The sequence below is a fragment of the Sturnus vulgaris genome, chromosome Z (assembly GCF_052056855.1).
Source record: "Sturnus vulgaris isolate bStuVul1 chromosome Z, bStuVul1.hap1, whole genome shotgun sequence".
NCBI lineage: Eukaryota > Metazoa > Chordata > Aves > Passeriformes > Sturnidae > Sturnus > Sturnus vulgaris.
The window spans coordinates 5,746,657-5,768,588 of record NC_142283.1 but is presented as its reverse complement, the minus strand read 5'-3'; the positions used below and the strand labels follow the sequence as shown (position 1 = coordinate 5,768,588).

General features: G+C 47.9%; 1 protein-coding gene across 1 annotated transcript; it reads left to right on the top strand.

Moving 5' to 3' along the window:
* Positions 1-239: 239 nt before the first annotated feature.
* On the top strand, positions 240-6,027 carry LOC148219629 (uncharacterized). The gene is made up of 6 exons (XM_088156244.1): positions 240-1,077; positions 1,330-1,517; positions 3,029-3,149; positions 3,789-4,209; positions 4,559-4,652; positions 5,031-6,027. Exons 1-4 carry the CDS (start codon positions 240-242, stop codon positions 3,797-3,799), a joined length of 1,158 nt encoding a protein of 385 aa, XP_088012370.1. The 3' UTR covers positions 3,800-4,209; positions 4,559-4,652; positions 5,031-6,027.
* The last annotated feature ends 15,905 nt before the right edge of the window (positions 6,028-21,932 follow it).

Here is a 21,932-nt window from a genome sequence, read left to right as displayed (position 1 = left end):
CAGGCAGGGAAAGACAGAGGGAAAGGGTTTGCAGCTGGCGCCGCGGTGCCCTGCGGTGCCCGCCCGGCCCCGGGAGCCGCCCGGCCCGCGCTGGGCCCGCAGCCCCGGCTCTGCCGCGCTCGGCCCCGCCAAGTCCGGCCCGCGCGGGGCCGCGAGCGGGGCCGAGCGCAGCGCCCCCCTCAGGCCGCGCGCCGCCGGCGCAGCCGCGGCCGTTGTGGCGACACTCGGCGATCGGCGCCATGGCGGAGCGGCCGCTGCCCGCCGGCCTCAACGCCAGCACCTTCCCCGCCAAGCTCTGGCGCCTGGTGGACAGCCCCCGCGTCCGCTCCGTGCGCTGGGACAGCCGGGGCCAGGGGCTGCTCATCGACCGCTCCCTCTTCGAGCGGGAGCTGCTCAGCCCGGGCAGTGCCCAGGCTCCGGCCCCGCACACCTTCAGGGCCACGCAGTTCCGCAGCTTCGTGCGCCAGCTCTACCGCTACGGCTTCCGCAAGGTGCCGGGCTGGCTTGGTTCAGCTGTGCCGGGCGATGCCGGGGCCTGGCTCCACTACACGAATCCCAGTTTTCGCCGCGACCGCCCCGACCTCCTGCTCCGCATCCAGCGCCGCCGGAGCGCGGCCAACAGGCAGCGGCTGGCGGCGGGGCGGGAGGGGCGCAGGCTCCCACCCCGCGGCTCCCAGCAGCTCCCCAGGGCACGGCCACTGCCGGACGGGCCGGACGGGCCGGACGGGCGCAGTCGCTTCAAGCCGCTGCCCAGGGCGCGGCCGCCCAGCGGCTTCCACCTGCTGCACAGGGAGCGGCCGCTGCCGGCCCGGCGGGAGGGGCCGAGCCGCTTCCAGGAGCTCCACGGGGAGCGGCCGCTGCCCGCCGAGCGGGAGCTGCTCCGGGTGCCGCCCTGCCACTTCCTCGGGCTCCACGGGGAGCGGCCGCTGCAGCTCGGGCGGGAGGGGCCCCCCAGCCGCTTCCAGGAGCTCTGCGGGGAGCAGCTGCCTCCGGCCGACCGGGAGGTGCTCGGGATAGAGCCCTGCAGCTTCCAGCAGCTCCACAGGGAGCAGCAGCCCCCAGCCTCCCACCTGCCAGGTAGGAAAAGAATTCCAGCCTTGCTTTTCCAAAAGGTCATGAGAAGTGACCTCTTAAAGTATTTTTCCGCACTGCTCTGTCATTGTGAGACAGAAATTGTCAAGCCATTAGGAAGGGGGACCTAGAAGGCCAAAAGATCCTTTGCCTGGTTTTCCTGTGTTCTTCCTGGCATGTTTGATCCCAGGCAGCAATAGAGGTCTGTTTCGCAAAGCCACATTGTGGAGCCTGACTAATGTGTTTGGATTCCTGCAGCCACACCAGGCACTTCAGCCCCCAGTGCTCCACCTGGTAGTGCTGGTTGTGCAGCATCGACGGCCTCCAGCTCAGCACGGAATGCACCTGTGGGAGATGAATCCCCAGCAGCAGATCTAGGCCTTGAAATAGAAAAAATGATTCGGGAGATCAGGAGATCCCTGCCTCAAAGGTCACCCTCTGCTCAGGTAACCCCATTGGATGGGAATAAAAGAGGCTGAACTGAGAGCTTTGGAACCTTGTTACGTGGCTGAGAAGCAAAGGCTTCTTGAAGTTAATTTGTTTCATTATTCTATAGTTATCTAATTATTCTTGGGAAAGTAGGATTTCTAAAAGAAGGAGGATGAAAAAGTCTCCCCACCTTAGTGACGATGAGAGCTGTGAGCCTGTGTTGGCCACGCTTGGTTGCTCCTTTTCCTGGGAAGAATGCCTCGTGCAGGGACATTTGTGGTGATGCTTTGTAGGTTCTATCAGGCTATGTTTGAGAAAGAAGAGTGTTTGGAAAATGCCACTGAAGGCAAAGTGTCCTGACAGGGAGGGGCATGTGAGAGGTGCCTCAGTTCCAGCAGCAGATGTGGGCTCTGCCTCTTTGTGTTGGAAGGCCAAGGCAAAGCAAGGGCTGGGCTGCAGCTGCTGCTGCTGTGTGAGCCCTGCCATGCGTGTAGGTGCTCCTAGAGCTGTGTTTGGGGATGGGCTGGAGCTGCAGCTTTCTGTCCTTTTGTTTGACAGATTCAGTCTTTGGATTAGGAATTTCATTTCTCTTAACTCTTCCCAGACTTGCCTGGAGTGTTGCAAAGGCCTTTCTGCAGTTATTATATGTGTTGGCCAAAGAATGCCTCTCTTTCTATTGATGTTCTGACCCCACTGGCTGCAATACATGTATGATTGAGGAAGGGCAGACTCAGAGGGGGGAGTGGGATATTTTGGATTTACTAATATTTTATTGTCAAGTGGGATGTCTTTTGTCTTCTGTAAACTCACACATAGCAGTTTTCAAAAGCATTTTATTCCATACTAACAGGAAACATTACAGGCTCTCAACCCTCTTTAGACTCTTTAGGATTTTGATGGATGAGCTATTTCAAAAGAGATGGGTTGGTTTGTTTTTTTACCCTCTACATTTACAGATTTTAGCCACTGGAAAATTTGATCCTGGAAATACCCTGGTCCATAAATGTCATCCATATGGGGCAGCAGCAAAGGGCTCCAAAAAGCACCACCTGATGATGGATTGTCTGAGTGGTTGGGTTGGGGCGGTGACACTCGCAGCCAGAAATGAGATGTGTGCTTTTGGTGTGTGTTCGCAGCACACAGCCCTGGGCAGTGCTGGGAGCGAGCTCTGCCCTTGCTGCCAGCCGTGTTGTCAACAAGGAGGGCCCCTGGCTTTCTGCTGGCTGATTTCTTACAGCTCGTGGGATGAGCCAGGGTCAGGATGTGAGGGCGCGTCTCCTCGCTTGTTGTCTTCTCATTTTCTGTGTTCATGTTTTGCCTCAAAGATCATTTTGTAAGAGCTTCAGTTTCACCTTGGCCACCCAAATCCTGAGTTTAAAATGCTTGTCATGGGAACCGTGTGGGCAGTGTTGCCCCTTTTGCTCCATGTCCTCTGGGAGTGGAGAAGGAGAGTTCCTGTATCCCTGATGTGATTCCAAGAAAATAGTGAGTGATCTTTGGGTTTCTTTCTTTCTGTTTCTCTTTCAAGGGGAATGTTAATGTTGCCCCTGAGTCCTCAGGGAAGGAAGCTCTGAACAGGGCTGCAGCAGAGGAAGCTTCATCTGGCACCGAGAGCTGCAGGAACAGTTCCCCAGAGCCTGAGGAGCCTGGTAAGGAGAGAGCCCACATTGGTTTAGAGAGGTGTGAGATGGCTGCTCTGAGCCTGCCTCTCACAGGAAGGGAGATGAATAGAGTTGAGCTCTTGTCTGCAGGGTTGGTGCTTCCCGGTGCCTTTAGTTCAAATCCTGCACAGACACAACCTCCCTGAGCCCTGCCCTCCACTCTTCTCCAGAGGCTCTCACATGGAGTCCTCTGCTGTGGCAAGAGAGCAGGGAATAAACTGACCTCGTGGGAGTTGTGTTACCAAGTCGGGTGTCCCAATTTGGTTTCATAACTCAGCTCACAGCACCCTTCAGCTTCAGCCATTTCAGTGGGGACTGAGGTCTCTCTGTCAGCACAGAGAAAGAACAAGGCTGGGCTTCTTTGTGGGAGCTGGGACTGTCTATGTTTCAAGCTCTCATGGGTGCTATTTGCACTGTGAGTGCTGAGACTTTATCGAGGTACTGCAGTGCTTTACACAGTTTTGAAAATGTGGAAGGATCCCTTTTCTCAAAAGATCAGGCTTCAAATTCCAAGTGAGAGTCTGCCTTTCAGACCATCTTGAACAGTCCCTGATAGAAGGGCAATTGGTGCCCAAGGGAAACACGCACAAGGGCCAATATTGACTCAGTGTTCCCTTTGCTTCCCAGATCCATTCTGATGGACCTCTCCAGGAGGGCTACCCTGTGTGGCAGGGAGAGATAGAGGGAGGGCCTGTGACCATCAGGCAGGTAAAATCCCTCTGCTAAAGTCGTGTTTATAGATATGTACAGTTAGATTTATATATCTATATAGTTAAGTTTATAAATAGGCATAGTTGTATTTGTATCTGGGAGTTTAGTTACATAGATTGATACCTGTATACATACAGGCCTTTTTTTAACCTCTTTTCTCCCTCGGATGCCTTTTTCACTGCTTGTTTTCCCCCTGTGCCCCCTCTGTCCCCTCTCCCTGTGCTGTGTCCGAGCTGGCGGCCGGAGCAGAGCAGCAGTTCCAGCCCCGGGTGTCCCTGGAGCGCTGGGAGCTGCCGGTGGCCCCAGGCACTGTCCCCTGAGGAGCTGCTGAGGGACGGTGAGACTGAGGGCGCTGAGGAGGTGGTGACACTGAAGGGACGGTGACCTTGAGGTGCTGGTGGGGCTGGGGGTGTGGGGCAGCACAGGGCGATGGTGGCACTGAGGGGACAGGGAAGTGGCACAAGCTGAGGGGGGTGGCGGGGTCTAAGGGGATGGGATGGGTCAGAAGGGACTGAGGGGGGTGAGAGGACTGAGGGACTCTGAAGAAACTGAAGGGGACTCGGGGTTTGCCGAGAGCATGGCGGGGCTGAGGGGATGGAGGGAGCCAGCAGGGAGCACAGAGGGGTGCGGGACTGCAGCTCTGCCAGGCCTTGGAACCAATTCCTGATCCTCCGTTTTTGGCACAGCTGCAGAGAAGACCTTGAAGACAGCAGGAGGACTGACAGGAGCCAGCAGGGAGGAGCTGAAGGCCAGAGCAAGAGCAGTGAGCAGGGAGCCTGGGTGAGGCCACAGGGCCGGTGAGGCCGGCTGGGGGTGAGGGTGCCGTGGGCTGTGGCCGTGGGCACTGCCCGGCGGGGCAGGAGCGGGCCCTGCCCGTGCTGGGGCTGCTCAGCGCAGCTGCCCCGGCCGGCACAGGGGCTGTCCTTGGGCAAGGCAGCTGTGCCGGCAGGGCCCGGGAGCTGTGCCGGCTGTGCCGGGCTGCCGGGGGCTGCGGGACGGTCCCGCCGCGGCTGCGCTCACCACACCCTGGCCCGCTCGGCCGCTTTTCCTTTGCAGCCCTCCTGGGGAGGCGCTGAGATTTTCTCTTCCCTGATGGAAGTGCAGGTGCTGCCGAGGGAAAGGCCCTGATCCTGACTCCGTGTTCCCTTTGCTTCCCAGATGTCCCGTCTGCTGTCGCTGTCCAGGAGAGCTGCTCTGCGTGGGAGGAAGAGACCGAGGGAGAGGCTTTGAAGATGGGGCTGCTGGAATCCCTCTGCTCAGCGTTCCCTTTCAAGATAAATGGACTTGCACATGGAGAGGGATAATTCTATGGATATCTACATATGTGGGCTTTGTTTTGTATATCAATATTTTTATATGTCTGTTGTTATATTTATGGATGTGTTATATTTATGGATTACAAACATATATGTTTGTAATTACATGTATGTATATATGTATCTAAGTATACATGTATGTTGTTCTGTTTTTAGTTCCAGTTCCTATGTATACAGTTGTGTTGCTATCTATTTCTTCTATTGATGCAATTACAGATAAATGGCTCTTTAAATAGGTATATTCATATTTGCCTAGGTATATATGTTCTCTTATATATTAATCTATTTCTATATGTCATTCTATTTACATATGTATCCAATTGTATAGCTGTGTATTTGTATTGATGAAGTTATATGGATATTTAGCTTGGTACAGTGATAGTTTTATATTTATAGATAGGTTTGTTTTATATATCTGTTTATATTGTATATAATATGTAATATTTAATCTATATTTACATCTGTATCTCCTTATAGTTTTTAATGTATTTATATATGTGTATATATGTATTTTTTTACTTCTATTTAAAAGTGTATGGAGTTGTATAGCTGTATACTTCTGTCTATTTAGAGAGGGAATATGTATTTTTGAATTTGTATATGGGCTGTACGCTTGTAGAAATATGTAATAAATTAAGTTGTTAAACACCTAAATGATCTTTATGTAAACCGAGTTGTTGTAGAGGTTGGCAATAAATCAGGTTTTTGTTAACAGAAGGTGGTACTTGTATATATATATACATATCACTGTTTTATTAATGTAATAAATTCCTTTTTTGAACCTTAACTGAGATTTGTACAGTTCTGTATTGTCAGCGCGGGTGTAGCAATTTGTAATAAATGACATTTTTCAACTGAAATCGAGTCTCGTGTATTTGTCGATCAGCAGTGTGGCTGTAGCAATCTGCAGGAAATTACATTTGTCAGCTGAGATGGGTGTTGTGTGGTTTGTGCTATCCAAAGCAATGAGCAGATGTACAGGTGATGATGCTGGAGGATTTTGGCCATGGAAATCTCCAGCCATGCCCAGCACAGGCCCCACATGCACTCAGGCTGGACGAGGAAAGCTCAGATTTGGGATGACAGCAGAGCCACACTTTTGCTACGAATTCTCTGCAAAGCCTGCTGAAAAAACTCTGGGACTCCACTGAGCGTAGAACTCCTGCTCTGTGGATTTTCAGATCACTCAATTGATCTTTGGTTCTTTATATACATGCATACATATACATACATACATATATAAATATATATAACTATATAGGTATATAAATAAATAAATAAATATGTATATATGTATATATATATGTAGGCAGTACTTAGTGACTTAGTGACCTGGAACATACTTGATTGTGGGAACTGAAATGGATATTTCTATCTTTATCTATGGAGTCAGCAGAGTTGTACCGTTCTGTAGCCATCTTTGAACTTGTCTTGGTTTGAAATACAGGTATCTGCCAAAAGAGACAGGGGCCTCTTTTTTCTTTTCTTTTTAAAAGGAGAGTATAACCTCCCCCCTCCCTTCACTCTACTATGATTTATACAAATTAAAGGGCTCTCAGGCGAACATATGGGGGAAAGAATAACAGTTCTTTACTGATATATATATATAGGTAACAAGAGAAACAACAATAACTGCGAGATCAAGAGCAACAGAGCAGCAAACCCAGTGAACAGTTCTCTCGGTTGTGGACACCTTTCCTCTGCGGTGCAGTCTCCGTTCTGGCGCTGCCTGCCAGCTCTCGCTGAGCAGGGAGGAGATGCGATGATCCCACGTGTCTGGAGGGACCCTGCGGTGAATGGCGTCTGTGTCCCAGATGGGAAGGGCGGAAGGGAGACGATGCTCACGGATCCCAGTGCTCCAAGAGGATGTGCTGAAGTAGGCAGGAGATGCAGAAGAGAGAGAGCGTCCGAGCAGGGAGGTTGCAGGATCCCACAGCCAAGGGAGGCAGCTCCCGGCATCAGGATGGCAGAGCGGAGTTTGTAGCAACCGTCCTTCTCCGAGCCAAACGAGCAAGAGAGCCAGAGCCCCAGAGTGCAGGCCCCTACCCCACCTCTTCATTTTTCCAGTATTGCCCCTCTCCTCCCCCTTTGAGAGAAACTGTTAACTGAGCTATCTGAGCTTCTGGGTGTAGCTCCAAATACTTGGCATAACAATGGGAAAAATTTCATGTTGAGGAATGGCTTGCTGCTCAGGGTCATGGATCTTTGGAAGCATTGTTCGAACAATCCCCTTGTTGATCAGAATAAGACAGGCTGTACATCATTTCACAAGTATTGCATTATGTAATAATGTGACAAGGGCACTGTTATAAATGAGAGACAAAAGTCTCGATATTCAGCAAAATTTAGATTGCTTTATTTGATATAGAAAGAGCAAGCAGCGTGCTGGGGAACGTGAGGGGTCACTGCCCATTCCACGCTCCACTGAACTTTGGTTTGCAGCCTCTTCTTATACTGTGGGTTCTCGTTGTTCACAAATTCACAAAGCCTTTGGGTGATAATCAGTCACAGATAGCCATCCGGTCCTTGTAGATGACCACCAGGGAAGTTCTGGAGGTCTGGTCTTTGTAGATAAGCACCAGAGAAGTCTGGGAGTCTGGTTTTTGGGATAGGCAGTATTGATCAGACAAAGGCAGGAAGGGCTTTTTGGGAAGTCCAATTTTCCAAGCTGGTAGCCGATACAACTTATTTGAAAAACATAACATAACATATTATAATGTAACATAATACAACATAATATAACATAAGGTGATTTTAAAAAGAATTATTTAATCATATAATTTCCTTTATCTAGCGTCCATGCTTCACTTTAGAGCTTAGTATTCTGGTTTATACAAACCCTAATGCTTTTGTGATTAGCACGAATCTTTTATCAATTGTCACAGCACTGTAATCTTGTCATCCTGTTCTATGCAACTTTAGAGAAGTTTGTCATGAGAACAAGGAAGAATCCTGGCAAGAAGAAGCAGCAAGGTAGGAATCTGTATGCAACCAATCAAAATGTGACAGCTGTATTTGTTGCTTGCTAAGTGTATAAAAAGCCATTGTAACAGAGAATAAACGGAGCTTGCTTTATCAATCATATTGCTTGTCTGCATGCCTTCCCTCACCATCGCCCGCAATTTCACAGAAAGAAAAGGGGAAAATTCAACGCCCAACAGAACTGAAATTGGTCATCGTATATAAGCATCGCAGTTGTAGCAATCTGTAATAAATTTCCCTTGGAAACTGACATTGGCTTTGGAGCACTTCTTGTTTCTATGATGAGTGACCACATCAATGTTTGCCCCTATTTCTTAACTGATCCTTAAGCTTTGGTGAGTGTATGACAGCCTGTGGCACCCAATTCCTCCCAAGTCTGTCCATCTGTGGGTAATAGAACCTGTCTGAGGTTATTTGTCTGTGAGTTGTGGTCCATCTCTAGAACCCCCTCAGGCAGCACCCTGGCTGGAGAGGGGAGGAGAAAAATGTCAGGGGATTATGACATTTATTCTCTTCTCACACATATTTGCACTAAGCTGCAGCCCAAACTTAGTAAGGAAAAGGATATATTTTCTTTAGGCATGCAGTGTGGAACAAAATGGTGTAGGAATAGCCACAAACTAAGCTGTAGGAAGAGCTCGTTGTTGGTCTTAACAGGACATTGGGTACAAGAAAGCACCACAATCTTAATGATTCACCTCTTAGGTAAAACCAAAATGGTTCATTGTGTAAAACTCCCTGGTGATGGAAATAACCAATGCCCCTGGGCTGGGGCAGAAGCCCGGCAGTCAAAGGCTTGGAGAAAGAGACCTGGCACAGGCAGCACAAGGTGCAGCAGGCATTTGGCTCAAGGCAGGAGGGAGCTGTAGTGCCAGCACTGGGAGGGACGGCAGGCAGAGGAGCTGGGCGGCGGCAGGGAGCAGCTCCTGCTGGCACTGCAGGGAAGCACTGGCAGTAGGCAGGAGCAGCGGGCACATTGCTGATGGACAGGGGAGCTGTTCCTGAGCCAACAACGGGACCCCTCCTGTACTGCAGTTACAGCTCAGCTCCCTGTCCCGCAGCCTCTGCTTGGCTTTTGGAGATCAAACCCACTGCAGAGAGGAGACCTGATTATCAATATTATCAATTATAAGACTTCAGAACTTGCTGCCCCATTGCTTAAAACTGGTTTTTAGATCTCTTAGACTGTCTCTGCATTAAGTACCCTCTGTGTTTCGAAAGGTAGTGCTCAGCATTTAGAACCATGCATTCTCTCCTTTAGCAGATTTATAGAACATCCATTGATCTCCGTGAAGAAAGGGTAAATTTAAGAAAGGGTGGTTGTTTTGCAACAGCATGTTTCCATAGAACTTTATTTTAAATTATTTTCTAAGGTACCTATAGTAAAAAGACACTTTGCTAAAACGATTAAGGGTGAGAATTGCAGGGCTGGTTTAAAATTTAATCTAAATTCTGTTTCATTCTGTGCAATATTTCCATTAAATCTGATTAAAATGGAGTAAAAATCTAGATTTATTTTTTGTTCTCTTTTTCCTAGTAAACATGGCATGTGTATGCTTTTGATTTTGATTTTAATGTCAGTAATCCACTGGACTAATGGATACCTTGGAACTTCTTTGTCATTTACAACTCCCCATGGTTCTCAGGAACAGAAAGGATAAACGAAGGGAAGAGAGCAAATCATTTAAAGCAGTGACCTGATAGTTATTTTACATCACTTTGTAAACCCTTGGTTAAATACACTATTATCTAAAAATAATGTATATTTGTACAGATATGAAGTATCAGCTGAATAAATGATCTACATAAACAAGTTCTCATCGACATTTTTTGCTAGTCTCATGTTTCGTTCTTTCTAAGTAAAATCAGGAAGAGAAGCGCTACTGTTCTTTCAAAAATTAAGTGGTTAGAATATTGACAAACTCGATGAAGTTTGATTTAGGATTGTACAAAAAATGATTTTAATTATCACTGAAGAAAAACAAAATTGATGCATCATCTGTAGTAAACATTAGACATCATTAACAGAAGGGCTGCACAAAGTATCTGTAGGATATTGTGTATAGCAGTTAACGTGAAGATCTCATAAATGATGGAGCTAAGAGACACTGATCCTGAAGATGAAAAAATCATTTGATAACGATAGCTTATCTAGCTCATCTTAGTTATACTTAAAATGTGTTTTCTACGGATTAGATTTCTAGTGATTGAAACTCATCACTTTTTTTATGTTGCTGACTAATTAATGCTGATTATTTTCGCCTCAACCCACAGATTCAAAAGATAAACACATTGCTACAGCTCGCAGTATTGAACCAGTATCACTTGATTTGTCACTGAAGTATCAGAGAGTGCTGTGAATGACATAGATTGCCATTGTAAGGTATTCCCAGGAGCTCTTGAACATCGCAAGTGAACACAGGTGTGATTTGCTGTCTGTCAGCAGATTTGCTGAGAGCAAAACAAATCTCTAGAATAGTCATGGTTACAAAGCAGAAACTGGGCCAGTAGAAAAAGCCTGATTAACAGACACAGGGAGTCGTGCAGCCGGGCCGGGAATGGGCGCGGGTCAGCGCCTTTGGGAGAGCGCGGCTGCGGGGGCGGCCCCGGAGCCGGAGACACGTGGAAAGCGACTGCTCGGCAGCCCCGGCGGCCGTGAGAGCACAGCCCTGCCCGGGGAGGCAGCGCCCTGGGCACCGCTCGGGTTCCCAACGAGGCGATGGCACCGCTCGGGTTCGCCGCCGTATCCGCGGCAGCTCAGAGCGTCGGTCCCTCCTCGGGCCCAAGGCTCACCTGCGCCAGGTGCGCCACAGCATCGCCTCTGGCTGGAGAACCCACAAGGAGCAGTGCCGGGCAGGGACTGCAGATCCCCATCGGTGGCAAGGAAAACAGAGCAAGGAATCTTCCACGGGAGAATACATGGGATCGGAGTGAGGAGTCACTGTGGAATGTGTTAGGATGCTCTGGGCTGAGAACATGGAAAAGAAATGCAGAGACATAAGTCAGAAGCTGGTTGCAATGTCCAGGGACCAGTTATCTGCATAAAATGCCACACAACAGCTGGAAAGCTTTCTGGATGACTAATTACTGCTTGATAAGTAATCTAGACTTGTTAGGGGCAGCCTAGTTATCTCTCAAAAATTACTCTGGAGCCACGAATAAGACAATTCTGAAGAAAGGCTTATAGACCTGCATTTTAATGCAGTTGCTCTGGGTTTGATTAATGGAATCTGCTTTTGCACCTTGATTTTCCTAAAGGTTTCTGTTGGCTTTTTTACACACATGCACGCAACATTTCAGGATCTAAGGTAAAGTCCTTCTTTAAGGGATATGGATGAGACTGGCCTTGGGTTAGCAGCCTGTCATCAAGACACAGCTGAGCCATTATTACTGAGAGGAAGAACAGCCCTGCAATAAAGGTGTGAGCCCTGGCAGAGATTCACTAGAACCATCTTAGGCAGGACCAGTTAGAATGTACTGAAGAGTGAGGGGTCTAATCTTTTGGTGCAGTGTTGTTGGACTTTGGGATCACTACATCATTCCAAATAGGTTCCCTTCCCAGCCGAAGAGGCTTCCATCTGTTGCCTCTGCCAGAAGCACTGGGATGGACAGAGTGAGCAAAGCTTGGTCAGCTTGCAAGGTTATGAACATTTGCCACAGAGGGGCTGCAACAAAACAAAAAGCAAAAGCAAACAAGCTCATGGCCTGATTCTAGAACAGGCCCAGCATCCTTTGTCCTGGCTGACAAGACAAGAAGGTGTTTCCCACCTTAAAGGGAGCTAAGCCCTTTGCAGGACTAGCCCAAAAAGTCAAGATCTACAGTAGAAAGATGTAGGGGGTTTGGGCTTTTTTGTTCACCGGGTGGGAATTGCTTCAGTTGCTGTTTTGAAGGTCTTGCCTGAGTAGTCGTTCTAAAATAAAACCAAAAAAAGACTTTTGCTGAATAAAGCTACATTATATCTGTCTTCCAAAAAGGAATAAAGAAAGCACAGATTTGTAGTTACTGCCCTGGAGAGAGAGAGAGACAGCAAGAACAGCAACACACATGGACCTCTTTGGGGAAAAAAGGCCAACTTTATTGAACGGACAGCCCGTATTTAAAGCATATTATGAGGAGCTAAGACAGGACAATTTAAAGCATATTATGAGGAGCTAAGACAGGACAGTAGCTCATTGGATAATTGGGAAAAACATCCATGAGACCATACTTCAGGATGTGTCCCACGGGAAAAACACCAGGTGTTAATCTTTAATGAATTCCATTTTGTTTTTCACCAGATTCCATTCTGTTTTGACAAATTATCATCCTGGGAGAATTCCTCCCTAACTGAAGCTACAACCAGCTTATCAGTCTGGGAATGGACCTGAGAGGCAGGAAAATCCAAGCCTGGGAAAGAATTTTCAGGCTGTAATTTCCTAGCTCTCTAAATGTGTGTGTCCACACAGATTGACTACTGAAATTATTCTGCTCCCTTCCAAATCATTTCACCACTCAAGCCCAACCCTCAGGCACATCCCCATAATACCTCTCTCCCAGCAGCTCAGAGCTGCATTGCACAGTCCTTGCTGTGCTGCAGAGAGCACAAAGCAGGCTGGCCTGGTGCCCCTGAATATTTCTGCAAAGCACTCTGCATTTCACACCTTTGCTGTGGCTCCGTGCACAAGTCCAGGATTGCAGGCGCTTCCTCGCAGGGCTGTGTGAGGCACTGTCTCCTGCAGCTGTGACCTGACAAGCTGTCCCTGCCTCCCGCTGGCCTCGGTTCCCCTGGCACAAGTGCCGTGCCTGAAGGACGCTGCCCTGTGCTGGAGCCTGCGGAGCAGCCCGGCTCCCTGCCCCTGTGCCCAGAGTGCTGCACACACTGCTGACCTTGCCCAGGAGTTACAGGGCAGCCGGCCCAAGAGGGGGCAATGCTCAGCCAGGGCACCAGCCCTGGGCTGCTCTTTGCCTTTCTCTCCTGCTGGCCACACTCCAGGGGGCCAATGCCACCAGTCTGTGCTGTGCCCAGCACGGCTGCGCTTCCCCTGGGGCCCAGCCAGCTGCCAGCTTGGCTCTGAGAGCAGAGGATTCGCCCGGTGCCAGGAGGAGGCACCCAGGGCCGGGCTGCTGCCTCTTGCAGCTCCAAGGGCCTCCTTCCAGCCTGCCTCTGCCCACTCACGACTGAAGGCCTGCACCTGCACAGGGTGATTTGGCTGCACCACTCCTTTGGTTTTGCCTGCAAGTTCCATTTCCCCTTCTGTCTCAAAAAGAAGCACCAGGGCTGGGCAAAACCTGGCCATTAGGCCATATTCCAAAGGCACTGTGGTCCGGAGAGGATGAATAAAGAAGAGCCTTCCCCACTTTTGAAGCACACCAAGGAAGCCAGAAATGTCACTTTGCAGCATGAGGAAACAACTGATAATTCAGAAAGAAATGTTGAACTTTCTCACAGGCTCAGAAGGAGGGGTATCTTCCAAATGAGTTGAGGTTTCAGAAACTTTATTTCATTTCAATCCTACTCTATATTCCTACTCTACAATCCTCCTGTAAAATCCTACTCTACAATCCTATTCTACAATCCTACTCTATAGTCCTGCTCTAGGCTGGTATTGCAGAAAATGGTCCTGAATGGATTGCCACTCTCCTCCTCCTTCCACTGCTTCAGTGACAGGATCAGTGGCACCAGGCTGGATGCTTGGCTGATGTTACAAATTGATGCTGCACAAAAGGAGAAAAAAACAAAAGAGCAATGAACCATGACTTCCCAAACCTGGTGTTTTAAAGGTAGGGGTAATATTTTTAAGTGAAAAGGGGATTGAGTCTGAGTATTTCTAAGGACCATGATGCAACACTGGTACAGGTTACCCCACAACCTGATAGGTGCTCCATCCAAGGAACCATTCCAGCTCTGATGGGAAGGGGCTCTGAGCAACCTGATCTCCTTCAAGATGTCCCTGCTCATTGCAGGCCACTTGGACCAGATGACCTTTGCATCTCCCTGCCAGCCCAGCCCAGTCAGGGATTCCTCACCATTTTCATTTGAAAAGCACAAGATTGGAGGTGAGGAGGAGGGGGCTGATCTGATGCCTTGGCCTCCAGTGGAGGAGGAGCCCATCCCACGGACACTCTTTCACCTGCAGCCCCTTTGCATTTTACCTGCAGGAGCTCCTTGGCAGACCAGCGCCGAGCCTCGTCTGTCTGCAGGCAGCAGCTCAGGAAGTCCCGCAGCAAAGGCGAGAAGAGGTTGGGCTGCCGCAGCTTTGGTCTCCCTCCTGTGGCTATCAGGAGTTGAGGCTGGAGAAAAAGGAAACACGAGGCTCAGCCTGCTCCTTTCACATCTGTCACTGCTCTCCCAGATGCCTTTGTTTAACCTGCACTCTGCACTGGCAGTTTCTGCCCTGGCAGAGAGGCTGAGATGACTTTGCTGTACCAACAAAACACTGAAAGCCCAAAGCAGCCACAGCTTTTCCAACATGCAGGGGATCTCACCTTGGCAGCTGATCTCATTGAATCACCTAGTTAGTGGGAACTACATCATCAAAAGCACATTTGGTTCCCTGAGGATTCACATGAGCTTAACAGGCATTTTGGAAGAGGGACTTTGCTATATTAACTAACTCTACAATTTCCAAAGGTAATTACATAAAAGGCATGTCTGCAGTGCTTGTTGGTCCCTTAAGCAGAGCTGCCAAAAAACAAAACTCATCAAGCTTTTTGTCCTCTTCTTGGTAAAAAAAGGAAAAAGCAAGCAGAACTGCTTCGGAATAATTTTGGTGATTGTTCTTTATGTCTACTTTTTCCTTTGAATTTTCCTTTGCTTTTTCCACTTCCTTTTCTTTTTTCCTTTTTCCATTTCCTTTTTCCTTTTTACCTTTTTCCTTTTTCTCTTTTTCTTTTTTTTTTTTTTTTTTTGCTTTTTTTGTTTGTTTCTTTTGTTGTTTTTTTTTTTTTTACGGGGGGATATTTTTGTTTCCTGGTTTTGTTTTTTGGGTTTTTTTGTTCTTTTTTCTTTCCTTTCCCTTTCTTTTTTTTTTCTATTTTTTTACTATTTCCTTAAAGTTGAAACTAGGAAGAGTCAACCTCCAATTTGAAGGATATTTATCACATATCTAACCGTTTCATTGAATAATTTCTTTCCTTCAGGAACAGAGCTCCAACACTGTTCAAAAAGCAAATGAGATGTCAGACATGGCTGGAGGCAAAAATGGCACGTTGCTGAACTGATTACCTGCCACTTCCCTTCTGAGACAACCAAAAGTATAGGAGATGATGATGTGATACAGGGACAGTTTTAGAAAAGGACCTTGATGGAAGTGGTGCCAGCAGATGGCAATGGGATTTTGTCCAGTGGCACACAGAACATGGGACAGGTGGGAAAGACAGTGGGATCAGTAAGTATTTGCACCTCACCCAGACAGGAGTTTGGCAAGGAACTTCTCGTTCCACCATTTCAATTCCCACAATTCCAAAAGACCAAATATCCACTTTGGGGCCATATGGTTGACCTGTCATGATTTCAGGTGCCATCCACCCAGAAGCGCCGGCCACTGAGCTCCATCTACTCTGCTCAGGGGTGAGCTGAGCAAAGAGGCCAAAATCAGCTGTGGAGAAAACAACACACCATGAAAGCCAGCTCTAATTAGGAAATCAAGCAAAAGAATTCTGCACTCTCAGTCTAAGAATGGGCAGTTGATGAATCTTCTGGAGAACTCAGAAGGCCATGCTCAGTTTCCTTGGGGCTTTAGACAAGGAGTAGGAAATTGGCCAGTTCCAAGAAAACCCAGGATTTTAAACGCTGCTCAGAACAGTGGTCTTTATTCCCCTGAAGGTTTACATTGTATCTCCCTCCCTCTGGAAGGGACACACACAGACCAATGCCACCCTTGACTGCTTGTGCTTCCCTATCATACCTCTGTGCATGTTGCAGCTGTGCCTTCAGCTCAAAGAAGGGGCCCCTGCACTCCCACCAGCAGCATTTTTGGGGATCTGGCAGAAATAAAAGCAAAGCAACCCCACACACCATATGAACAGAACAGTACTCTCTGGATACATCCTGGGCTCTAAGCAGGGCTTAGGGCCTTTAGGGACTCCTTGCACATCTCTCCCAATGTGCAGTTCCCAAGTGCAGCACTGCAGGTGGCTAAGGAACTACCAGTAACATTCTGATGTATTCACTTACAGCCAGAAATGAGAATACAGCTCTGAAGCTGTAGCCCCAAAGAGCAGGGCGAGGCTTAGGTGCTGTTACAAGAAGCAGGAGTGCTGGTGCCTTTGTCTGGGACCCGCCCCCTCCACCCCTGGCAGCTGATGGAACGACTCTGACAGGCTGGGTGTCTTGGGCTGTTTTAGTTTGTGCTAGAGTAAAGAGTACCAACTAAATGAAGTTTTCTTTTTTATTCTAGAAGTGTAAAAATGTTCTAAGCTTTTCAGATTTCTAAAACTACTTGAAAAATCCTAAACTACTAGGGGAAAAGGGAAGAAATATTTGGGGAATTGTTTTGGTGAAAATTTTTCCTAAATCTAGCCAATTGAAAAATAAACATAGCAGCTGCTGATCTCAGGACCAGCTGGCCGCTGCCTGCCCAGCCCTGGCTGTGCCCAGACAAGGAGCTCTGCCAGTGCTGGTGACACCACCCAGACACCAGAGTTGAAGCCCAAAGGTTTTTCTGGACTCAGGCTCTGCCTTGGCCAGAGGGCCCCAACTCTTGTCCTGGCTGGAGAGGAAGGACAGTCCCTTTGGGGACAGAGGGTCCTTTTCTGCATCCTGGTGGCAGCATATGCACAGGAATTACCTGGTCATGCATTTGGGGGAGGGAAAACGGACACGTGCATGGAGATGCAAGATGACAGATCCAGTTCGTCCAGACTGAAGTCGTTTGCTGCTCTCGTGAAGCTGCAGGGGCGCTCCTGTGGAGAGAGGAGTGTCTGAGGCCCCAGCTGCTGGTGGTGGACAGGGACCCTCCTGCACAGCTGGGCCCAGAGCTGGCAAGGCTCCCCAGCACGGCTGGAGCTGCTGGCACACCTTGGCCCAGCTGGACAGCTGCCCCTCAAGGCCCCGGCCAGCAGGGGATGGCTCTGGGCAGGGTCCCTGGCCACGAGCAGGCCCCACAGCTCATCTGCCTTTCAAAGGCAATCTAGACCCTGCTCTTTCTCCTCCCCACCTTGCTTTGCCTCTGCCCACTGCTCCTGGGGCTACTCTTGGGCAGGGTTCATAATCAGGGATTCTTCTGTCAGGAAAGGGACATTCAGAAATTGCCTGCAGCACGCACTATGATCTTCACACTGTGACCAACCAGGACTTCCAGTCAATCCATCTCTTGATCTAGACGGGAGCACAGACCAGAACCCATCAGAACCGTTTTCATGCTGTGCTGAATTCCCCATCTGCTTGAGGCAACTGCAGGGAAGTCCTCAGTGTGAGAAGCCACCGCCTCAGTTGTAACCCCAGGTGCCTGCTGTGGCCCAGGAACAGCCGTGGCTGTAAATGTGTCTTTGGCTGCAGCACAGGGCCAGGGCATAGCGAGGCCCTTGTTGTGCCTCCGGCACTGCTCGGCAGCGCCATCAGAGCCCGGGGCCGCGGCTCTTCCCTGCCGGGGCCCTGACCCGGCCCGGCCCGGCCGCGGGACCCGGCCCGACCAGGGCGCGGCAGCTCCAGAGGCCCCGCCCGGCCCCAAGGGATGGGCTCTGCCCGCCCGCTGGGCCCGCAGGCCGGGCCCAAGGCTTTGCAGGAGGCTTCCAGCAAACTTTGCACAACCTCGACCCAGAGTGTCCCTTTGCTGTGCTGAGAAGCCTGAAAAAACACGTCTAGTTTAACCCTGCTGCACACCTCATGAGGGATCCCTGCCCACCTTAGCAGAGAGCCCAAAATATCGCCGTGTTCCTGTCATGATCTGCCAACACAGCATGGAGGTCATGATTGTTCGTTTGATCTCAGAGGTGCAAGCAGGCAAATAGCGGGGGACAAATCAGTTTATTCAGAGCAATGTGTTTTTATTGAATGCTAACACCTCAGTTGTGATAGAGGGGAGAGATATAGGAAACAGAGTCTAGAGAGAGAGAGAAAGAGGAGAATGGGGAAATAGCTACCAACAGATCAGATGGACGTCCTCGTGATCCTCAGCCAATAGACCTTCATCCGTGGGGAATACTCAAGGGTCTTCTCCAGAGGGTCAAAGCGAGTGGCTTCTGGCTGAGAGCTGGGAAGATTTATGGACCATTGTGAGGAGCTCCAAGAGACAGGTGCGTACGTGCAGTACATGCAGGCTTCAGCTGGTACCATGACAGCACAGTGCAGTGAACACAACACACCTGCAAACAGTCTCTTGGCAAGCATCCATCTCGACCAGGCCAAAAAAAACATTGTCCAGAGTCAGCCCGGGTGGGAGTCCTCGGGGTCTTCTTGTGATGGTCGTGAGACAAAAACGAGGGAAACTTCGGACTGACCCTTAAACCCCCCAGGACTCACAATCGTTGTCAAGAGCGCTCCTTTGCAGTGTTGTTGTGAAGTCTTCAGGACCCATCCAAGTTGGTAGCATATCCCGGAAAACAGAGACAGAATCAGACAGAATAGAAAAGCAGGAAAAATAAAGGAAAGGAAAAGGAGAGAGAGAACAAAACAAAACAAATAATCAAGTCTCAATTAAAATATACATTCAATTTTGATTACAAAGAAATTAACAATTTTTTCAGTTTTTTGATTACAAAAGAAGAAGTAAATTTTCAAATTTTGATTACAAAAAAATTTAAATAATTCCAAAACATACCACACAATTAAAATAAGCAATTTCAGTCAATATCACAGTTTATCCTATTTTTGAACACCTGTGTAGTTTGTCTTGTGTCAATAACCTTAGGGATGTCAACAGTGACCGATTTGGGTACCTCCATTACAGATGCCAATTTTGTTAAGTGTTTCATCATTCTCCAATTCATAATGTATAGGTTTGCTAATAAAACAAAACCAATTAAAGCCAAAAATCAAGAGAACAATGATGGGATGACACAATTTGGTCAGGACACCTGTAGCAGTAGGTGACCACTCAAATAGAGTATCCCAGCACCTGTGTTTGGCATCTTTCTTTACTCTTTCCAAAACACCATGTTTTGCTTTCACATTGTGATGAACAGTTATTAAGGGGTTTTGTCCATTTTTCTTGATCCTTTCCAAAATTTCAATTAAATCCCAGTGAAGCAGCAATTGCTTCACCAGAGAGAGGTTTATTCCAATGGGGGTGGGCAATAGATGGTGGATCAATGTGTGATTTGACTTCAAAAAGTGGTAAGAAGTAACTGGAGCTACATAGGAAAAGTCACATCCTGCAATTCTAGTAAAGTTACAAACACAAAGATTTCAATGATTTTTAGTGTTCACTACCAAATTTTCTATGAAAACACTATCACAAGTACTTCTAAAGCATGCACATCCATTGCCTATATACACCAGTACTGTTTCAGGGATCTTGTTTGGGTGAATTTCAAAGTTACAACATTCTGTTCTGTGTCCAAACAAATATCTTGAGCTCTAATTGTGTTACTTTCACAGATAAACCCTTGTTGTTCCCGGACAGCGCAAGTTTCCAAATTGACAGTTTGCCATTGCTCACCAATTTGACAGGCCCATTCCCTATGCTCAAAAAGATAGAGAATAGCTCCATCATGGTTCAACCCTAAGGCAATGATGGGGAATATTGAATGCACTGAAGCATTGCATATCGTCAGTACAAAGGCTGTGGCTGTGTTTGTGCTGGGGTCATAGGTAAAATTTACTAAGTTCCACCAGGACTGGAATTCTCTTTCAAAATCAGTGGCACTATCCCAGATTATTTTCTGAATTTCAGTAGGAAAAGTGCCTTCCTCTCCTTCTCTTATAATTGAGGCAGCAACTGACTGCATCCACAACTGAGCCTAGATACAGACAGAGCAAGAGAAATGTTATTTTGCTTACCTTTTCCCAAGTTGGTAATACATTTGATGACAACCACTCTTGGGTTCCCAAAGCTGTTAAGGATGAGTGCAGTGGCTGCTGTAATTTGGCTACATCTCCAGTTGTGGTAGCCAATTTATTCATCAGTACTTCTGAATTGATACTATTCAAAATTCCCAGTCCTGTCCCCACAACACCTGTTATGCTTCTTGTTGTTTGTTTCTTAGAAGGATTCCATTTTCACAACCAGGTTGTCCACCCCTTTGCAGAAAAAGTGAATAAGCTGGCTGAATTTCTGAGCAAAACTTTTTGGGCTCAGCATAACCGGTGGTTGGGTGGTAGGTGTTACCACATTAACATCAGTTCCCCCCAGTATTTTGGAATGTTTTTACCACACATGATTTTATGAGAAAATTGTACCACAGTTAAGAGTAGCCAACAATTCTGATTTTGAATTTCACAGTACAAAACATGGCCGTGAGGTCCTGTGCCATAACTGTATGCAGGTTCAAGGAGGGATTCAAAAATTAATTTACACATTATTGTGACATCATTGCCTTGTGTTATCATGAAAGGAGGAAAGACATTGTTCTTGTCATCCAACACTGAGGGGATACTTCTTCATGTCGCTCGGTGCTCTTCTGTGAAAAGTAAACACAACAGAGTCTGCCTCCAGGAGGCAGGAGATTAAAATGATGGAACTATCCAGCGTGTAGTGCAGACTGGAATTCTGTTAACTTCCCAATCATTTTGCTGCCAAAAAGGAAGCCACTCTGTACCTCCTTTAAACACAGCATAGGAGTCAGTGTAGATGTAAACAAGAGAGGTACTCTGTACCTCGAGTTGGAAAACACTCCAAACAACTGTCAGCTCACCAACCTGAGAGCTGCCTTCTCCCTCAGTAATAATTCCTTCACCAGAAGAAGTGGGGAGGGCTACTGCCCTGTATTTCCCCACCTTTCCCTCTCGTTAGGCAGAAGCATCAGTGAACCAAGAATTTGCTGATTGTTCAGGGGAGAAAGGAGGGGCTATTTTAATTACCAAGGCAGGTTTGTCATGGCTGTTAGCCAAGCTCCCAGTTTCTTGTATTGCCAGATTTTTTACAGCTCTTTCTGTTACTGAGAAAATGTTACAGTCATGTTCTATCTGAGCATACCACTTCCTGACTGAGGATCTCTGGGCCACCCTGTCAGGGGGCGGGGGGGTCCCAGTGGTGACTGTAATGTGTTTTCTCCAGAACACTAGTAATACTGGAGCTTGTTGGATATCTTTTCTAGATTCAGGCATTAAAATCTGATCTAAAGAGGTTAGGGTATCAGGAGGAATGCATGTGACACCCCCTTTCCACCAAATTCCCAGGAACTTCACTTCCCGAGGATTGTGAATTTTCTCTGAGGGAATTTGCAAATCTAGGCTTTCCAAATGGGAGATTATTTTTTTGTTGGGTATCTCCCACTACTTCTATTTCGTTTCCTCCCACCAGGATATCATCAATATCTTGATAAACAGCTACATTGCCAGGTTTGGTGTATCTTGTTTAATTCCTGGGCTAAAACCTGGGGGGCCAAAATGGAGGAGTGTTTATACCCTTGAGAAAGCCTCGTGCAGGTGTACTGCTTTGGCTCAACTCCCAGAATCTGTGGAGAAGGTTACTTGGGGGGTGCATCATTGATAGAATCCTATTCTATTTTAATTACAGGTTTCAAGTTGGGGCAGCAGTGTTCCCCACAATTTTTCTTCAAAATCAGGTCTTTTTGAGGGTATATTTGATTAATATGGACAGTTTCCTTCTCCTGTGTTTCTTTTGGTGAGTCAGCATGCTTTGAATTTTTGGCCCTTTCTTCTCTTAGGGCAGCTTGTAT

What these genes read in the sequence shown, in the direction of transcription:
- LOC148219629 (XM_088156244.1), top strand. Translation starts at nt 240, where the DNA reads ATGGCGGAGCGGCCGCTGCCCGCCGGCCTCAACGCCAGCACCTTCCCC. An exon ending in CCCAGCCTCCCACCTGCCAG is followed by an intron (nt 1,078 to 1,329) that starts GTAGGAAAAGAA and finishes GGATTCCTGCAG; the next exon opens with CCACACCAGGCACTTCAGCC. An exon ending in AAAGGTCACCCTCTGCTCAG is followed by an intron (nt 1,518 to 3,028) that starts GTAACCCCATTG and finishes TTCTCTTTCAAG; the next exon opens with GGGAATGTTAATGTTGCCCC.